Consider the following 6,794-nt stretch of genomic DNA (forward strand, 5'->3'; position numbering starts at 1 on the left):
TTACTATTTCCTTCTCAAACTAAAACAATTTACACCTCAAATACATATTAAAATAACCTACACCCCAAATACAAATTATTATAACCAAACTATAATAATCTATCTAAATGTAAGCGTAAATTATAAATATCTAATTCCTCATCCTCTTCCTGAGTAGTTTGAATTCACTTATAAATGGAAAAAAGAAAAGAAATAGAGAAAGCAACTCATAGTTCCCTGATGAAATCTAGGGTTACATTGAAATTAGGTAAAAAGAAATAAAAAAATATCAAAATTGCTACATTTGGGAATTAATTTGCAAACAATACAGATAAAGGTAATATATTTTTGGGGGAATTAACCCATTGGTCACATAATTAATCATCCTTTGGAGAAGACTTTACTTAGGCCAATGAGATCCTTCCCCTTTGATTTAAATTAAACTAAGTCTAACCTAAATCCTAAACCTCTCAATGATGTGCTTTCAAATTAATCTTTGTGAAACAACTTATAGTCCCAAAAGCACATAATATAGTATTGTTATTGGTAAGGCAATCAGCATTCCAAATATGACCCTGCAAAAATGCCCATGAAAAAAAAAATATACCATTAGTCATAAATCATAAATTAAGAAGTATAAACACTAATACGAGATATAAGGATGGCACGACATGAACATAGTGATACATAATTTTTTAAAAAATTCAAACAAGAATTTGTAATGATATTTTATTAAAATATATATCATTTTCATACATGAAGAAAATTGGAATTCAATAAATTTATGCATTTATAAGCTAAAAATGAATTTGATGTACTTTGCGCTCAAAATCTATTATTCTGATCCTATATTAACATCTGTTTCTTTAGTGTACATGTTCCATATGTTTTTAACAAGAACAACCTATCACTACAAGGTTTTTCTCTTTTTGTCTCCGTTGAGGTTTTCAAGGATTCTGCTGACGCTTTTATGCGTGGACAAAAAGCGTGGATAAGAAGTCTACAATATATATTGAATTTGTATATTGTACTAAAACATATTTAAGCACGTTAGTCAAAACTAAAATATTTGTGCTCGTTATATTGATAAGAAATAAAGAATTAAACTTACGCTGTGCTAAGTATATCTGCATGAACATTGTACTCTTTGGCAAATACAAAAGGAACAATCCCTTGGGGAAGTGCAGCCTATGATGAAGAAGAAAAGAAAATGCATTAATATCATAATGTTTATTGAATAATCATAATCTTAATCATGTAATTAGTGATGGCTAATTAAAATTAAGGATTCACCTGAACAATTGCAACATGAAGAAGAACTCCACGAAGACCAACTGCAATGGAAGTAGCAGCCATCACAGCAGGACCTGTCAAGAACCTCACTGCCATTGAAAATGTTGCAACTGATTTCCCACAAGCTATGATCTTTGGTTGTAAAGCCATGAACAGACCTACCAACAGAACGATTCAATTCGCACCCGTCAAATCAATCGAACTAACTCGAAACGAAGCAAATGAAAATGACACATCAAAAAGAGAGTGAAGAACAAGATGAATACCAAGACTAAACATAGCCATTCCCAAACCAGCATCTGATAGAATTGAAATGGATCCTTTTATGATGGTAGGCATTTCAATGTGCCATCTGTAATCATATCAACAATGCAATTAGTCTAGATATCGCTTCGTTTTTAGTCGAACTACAAATCCATATTGTATCAGAAAGTTAATATAAAGGGGTGTTTGGTGTAAGGACTAGAGTTGTGAATTTCAAGTTAATGAAGTCTGGGGAGTTGCGAACCCTTAAACCAACGGTGTAAGAAGTTAATAAGATATAAAATTGATATTTTTTTTTGTAGAACCCACAAATTCCTCGGGCCAAACAAGTAGTTGAAGTTCACAACTCCCTACTTTTTAACTCCTTTGCGTAAATGCTCTCATTTCTACTAATCTATCGGTGTATAGATAATTTTTTTTTTTGGGAGATAGAGAGGGAAAGTACTTGTAAGAAACAAGAGACCACGCAACGCCGAGAAGACTAGAATAGGTGTTGGGATTTCTAATGAGCTTTCTCCACACCATGATGAGAATGAGGCGAGTCATGACACTTGCAGGAGGCATATGTTGCTTATTGTTCTTATTATGTTCAAAATCTTCTTCCTCCATGTTCATCTTCTTTTGAAAACCACTATATGGAGATCCATTATTGTTCCCTCTAAACCTTTTCTTTGATCCTTCCTCCATTGATTCTTCATCCCTATTCTTCCTTCCTGGACTCATATTTTGTATCACTTCTTGCAGCCCTACATTCCCATAATAAACCAATAAATATACGCTATATTAATCGACATGTGCATAAATCCGAGGTTCAATCTCTCACCTTTTGCAGCAATGGCTTCTTGTTGAGCCTTGGAAGCGTCGATGGCAGCAAAGTCGGAGGCGGTAGCACTTCTATTTACGGCATGTTTGAGGTTTCCTTCTGAGACAGGGGAGGCACTTGAGCTCCAAACAAACATGTGAAGCTCCTTGTTGTTGTTAGCTGTGGAATGTGCACCTCCTCCATGGCTGCTATTGGTGGTGTTGTTATGATCTTTCTTTTTCATTTGGCTTCCACTTGAAGATCCTGAAAACATTGGGTTTGGTGGTGGGTAAGATGGCATTGATCCTCCATTGAAAAGCTCTCCACTCATGCTCCTCCCTCCTCTTTTCTTCTTCAACATCTCCTCGTCGAAGTTTGACGTTCTAGGCGTTACTCCTTTCGATGATTGCAATGAGTAAACTTCGCCTACATCGGTCAACTCAAAAGCTCAAACAAAATTTTGACCATTTTCTTAGCATTATACGAAGTTGGGAGAAAATAGCATATATCCACAAAGAAAATTATCATATCAAACAAAAAGGAAATAATATTACAAGGATTCAAATTAACAACTTACTATCTTAATATCGTAGCGTAAAACTACAACTGCACCTAAAAGCTTTAGTTAATTATCAAAGTAAATTCAACCTTTGCCCTTATTTGTGGACTTGAAAATGATCGATCCAAACAGTGAACCATTATTTAAATGTTCTTAACGATCGATCCAAAAACCTTACTTGCATTGAGTCAAATCCAAAGATATTCTTCTTTAACACCGTGTTAAAATATCAACTAAAACCAAAAGCTTAAATCGATGGATGATCTTTGTTATACATAATGATTTAACTTATGAATACCTTGAAAACTGTTGGTGTATCCATGTTTAGGACTAGGAGCTTTACTAGCAAACATGGCATAAAAATCCGTCTGGTTGAAGCTAGAAGCTCTAGGCGTCGGCTCTCTAGACGACTGAACGGAGTAAATCTCGACTCCGGTGAGATTTGAGGCTCTAGGAGTCATGGAAGTTAACGAATTCAAACCATGAGACTTGAAAGAAGAAACCATAGAAGAAGCTGCAGATCTTCTAACTACAACATGAAGCTTCCCATCATCACCAATCTCAGCATCCGCTTGCAATTGCTCTCTCCCATTCAACGAAACGACATCTGAATCGACACGAAACGACGTAATGGATCCAGCCGTCTCGGGGAACTGCTCTGTTATCAAAAGCTTAGCTCCTCTGTATTCGAACATGAAGAGCATTAAAGTGTACCAAATTATGCTTTGTAAGACCACAATTTGGACCATGAGATTGCCAGAGAAATCGCCATACATGGCTTTAAGAAGAGGAATCCCCATAACGAGAGTGTTGGGAAGAGTGGAAAGGGAAAAGAGAGTGATCATCCATTCAAGGGTCCCCTGTTTTGAGAAGCTCTGCCAGAGAAACAGAGCAAAGAGGATGACGACTTTTTGGAGGGAATCAGCGGCGATGAATTGGTAGTTCATGGCGTAGGGATCGTTGGAGGAGATGAAGTGGAAGGAGAGTAATGGGACGGCGAAGACGGCAACGAAACGGTTGATACCGGAGCATTGATCGGGAGTGAAGATTTTCCACCATTTGACAGAGCCGTAAGCTAATATCATTGCAACATATAGTGGCACAATTGCTGAGAATACATCGTATATGTCTTTTCCGGTGATCATTTTTTGTCTGATTTACAGAGGAATGTGAAGAAGAACAAGAAGAAGAAGAAAAAGTGAAGATGGGCTTGTTTGTTTTTGGTGTTTTTCCTCAATGTTTGGTTTACATGAGGAAGATTGAAGATGGAAGAGAGGGGGAAGAAGGAAGAGAAAGATATGAATGATTCTCCTAGTGTTTATATACTGAAGACTCCATAGAAATTACTCCATCAGGTCGACACAAGAATTGAAGTCTTCTACGTAAGAGAGACAAGTACAAATATGTAAGAGATATGGAGAAAGTGAGAGAAGTCAATGGTAATTGGTGAAGAAGGAGGGCAACGGGTTGATGAGTTGCTCGTTTCTTTAGAGATCCAATGAGAAAAGAGAAAGAAATGGATGCGTGTAGAAAGGAGATGTTGTTTGTGTTAAAATATTCGTAGAAGATGCAGAGATTGTCGTTGAAATACAAAGGAAACAGCATACTCGGCGCTGAAGTTATACAGTTTTATGCATATCTTCTTGGGGTTTTGGAGATATAAGTCAGTCACCATGCACATGCTTATGCTTTCATTTCATTTTACATTTAAACATATCAATGCTTCTTCTACCACTTTCTACCACTTTAAATCTTTCACATTACATTTCTTTACCTCTTGTCCTAGTTTTTTAAATAATTGTTCATAACGGTGTTTAGAAAAATGAAAAAACAACTATTATATGAAACGGACTAATGTTTGATAATTAACGTGTATGCATCTGATTTTGAAGGGAACAAAAAACTTTAAAGTGATTTTAAGAAAATTAAGGAATAATCTATTTTACCAAGCATAGTCCTGCTTCCTTCCTCATTCATATTCATTTTTATGTTTTCAAAAACAAAAAGTACAAGGAAAACAATTAAAATTTTTGTTTGCTATACTTATTTTCAAAAACAATAATTTGTCGTTTTCTTTGTTTAAAAAATTTATGAACACAAAATATACTTAACACATTTATGTCAAACTACAAAAACTACAAATTGAATATCTTATCAATTTTGAGTGAAGAGTCTTTTATCCTCAAAGGAATATGAATATACTAATAATTTAAATGATGTAATATCCTATCAACATTAATCCTAAAAATTTGTAGGATCTTTCTTTTCGATACAAGATTTTTTTTTTTTTTTTTTTTAAATTTTATCAGGATAGATTATTTTCTTATAAATAATTTTTTATTCTTTTACACATTTTATCATTTGTATTTCCATATATCAAAAAACTTTTCTCCATCGTCGTATAATCTCACTCCACTATTCTTCTTTCCCTTATTAACAACAAAAATTCATTATAATAACAAAAATAATTATATTATTATTTTTAATTATCTAGAATAATGAATTTTACCAATCACAAATTAATCTTCTCTTGATTTTCAAATTCACAACCAAACACAAAATTTGAATATTGAATTCAAATTTCAAAATGTTGATTGAAACCAAACGTATTTTTAGATATTGTCAAAAAGAAGAATTCTTTTTTTATTTTTACTAATTCTTTATTTTTCAAAACAAAATTTCGAAACACAGATGAAATGGGGTCTAAAATTTTTCTAAAATTACTTTCGACCCTCGAAAAATAATCCAAAAGTAACCTTAATACTTTCAATAATAATAATTCATGTGAAGTTACTGTTATTTTTAATGTTTATAAATTTTTGAAAGTAGTCGTATAAACTTGCTATCAAAGATTGGTACATTTTCTCATTAGTTAATTTTTTTAGACGTCATGAATGATGAGACCGTTGCATAAATGGTGAAGAGCAGAGTAGGTCTACACATAAACCAATGAAAACATTTAATGGGATACATTTTTAAATTTGGTCTCAGAAACTGTGTAATTGTGACTATATTTCTATACTTGGGATTTGATTTACTGTTAGCCATTTTATTATCCACTTTCAACCATTAAATTAAATTTATATATATGTGTGTAAATTGGCACATTCAAATTTCTAATTTTTTTTTAACGTTCATGTTGACCTATTTAATTTTTTTAAACAAATATCAATTTATATCTCTGAATTTTAGATATTGTATTAATTTAAACATTAAATTATTAATTATATCAAGTTAAACTCTAAATTTTTATAAGGTGTATCAATTTAAACCCTAAACTTTCATAATTATATCAACTTAAACCCTTAATTATATTTTATTTAGATACACTTATGAAAGTTCAAGATTTAAATTGATACCGTTATGAAAGTTCAGAATTTAAGTTGATGTAATTATTAATTTGAGATTTAAATTGATACAACTCCTAAAGTTTAAGATTTAAATGGATACAAACCTCCAAATTTAAGATTATAAATAGATTTTTTTTTTTCCAAACCAAATGATAGATTTTACCCTTGTTATAAACTCAAATAGTCTATAAAGCAATTGATTTTTGATGTCATACTTACCATCAATATTTTATGAGATGTCCTATAAAAGATGTGATTTGATTTTTAGATATGGAATATATTCTTTGTCTTCACTTTACTTCTCAAATGGTAGATATTTTTATTCATATTAATATTATAATAGTTTTTTTTTTTTTTTTTTTGAGAAAATATATTATATAGACCTTTCGGTCTACATGTCAATCAAAGTTTAGTATATATACATGCACATGAATTTTTGACATAGTGTTTAGATTTACATATACCTTATAATTAAAAAACAAAAAACAAACTAGTTGATTGATACAAGATTCTCTCAATCTACCTTAAGCTCTATAAAAAATAATTA

General features: G+C 32.0%; 1 protein-coding gene across 1 annotated transcript; it reads right to left on the bottom strand.

Annotated features, from left to right (window-relative positions):
• Nucleotides 1-217: 217 nt before the first annotated feature.
• EIR1 (Auxin efflux carrier family protein) lies at nt 218-4,578 on the bottom strand. The gene is made up of 7 exons (XM_039024074.2): nt 3,196-4,578; nt 2,360-2,764; nt 1,982-2,282; nt 1,539-1,624; nt 1,273-1,430; nt 1,091-1,167; nt 218-554 (listed from the first exon to the last, which is right to left on the bottom strand). The coding sequence occupies exons 1-7, from the start codon at nt 4,040-4,042 to the stop codon at nt 488-490; spliced, it is 1,941 nt and encodes a 646-aa protein (XP_038880002.1). The 5' UTR covers nt 4,043-4,578; the 3' UTR covers nt 218-487.
• Nucleotides 4,579-6,794: the final 2,216 nt, after the last annotated feature.

This window comes from Benincasa hispida, chromosome 2 (assembly GCF_027475165.1).
Source record: "Benincasa hispida cultivar pf3 chromosome 2, pf3_genome.v1.1, whole genome shotgun sequence".
In the NCBI taxonomy this organism is placed as follows: domain Eukaryota; kingdom Viridiplantae; phylum Streptophyta; class Magnoliopsida; order Cucurbitales; family Cucurbitaceae; genus Benincasa; species Benincasa hispida.

Excerpts from the sequence above, each read along its gene's own strand:
- EIR1 (XM_039024074.2), bottom strand. The coding sequence starts at position 4,042 with ATGATCACCGGAAAAGACATATACGATGTATTCTCAGCAATTGTGCCA. Across the intron at positions 2,765-3,195 it reads ATACACCAACAGTTTTCAAG|GCGAAGTTTACTCATTGCAA; the intron begins GTATTCATAAGT and ends TGACCGATGTAG. Across the intron at positions 555-1,090 it reads GCAGATATACTTAGCACAGC|GGTCATATTTGGAATGCTGA; the intron begins GTAAGTTTAATT and ends GCATTTTTGCAG.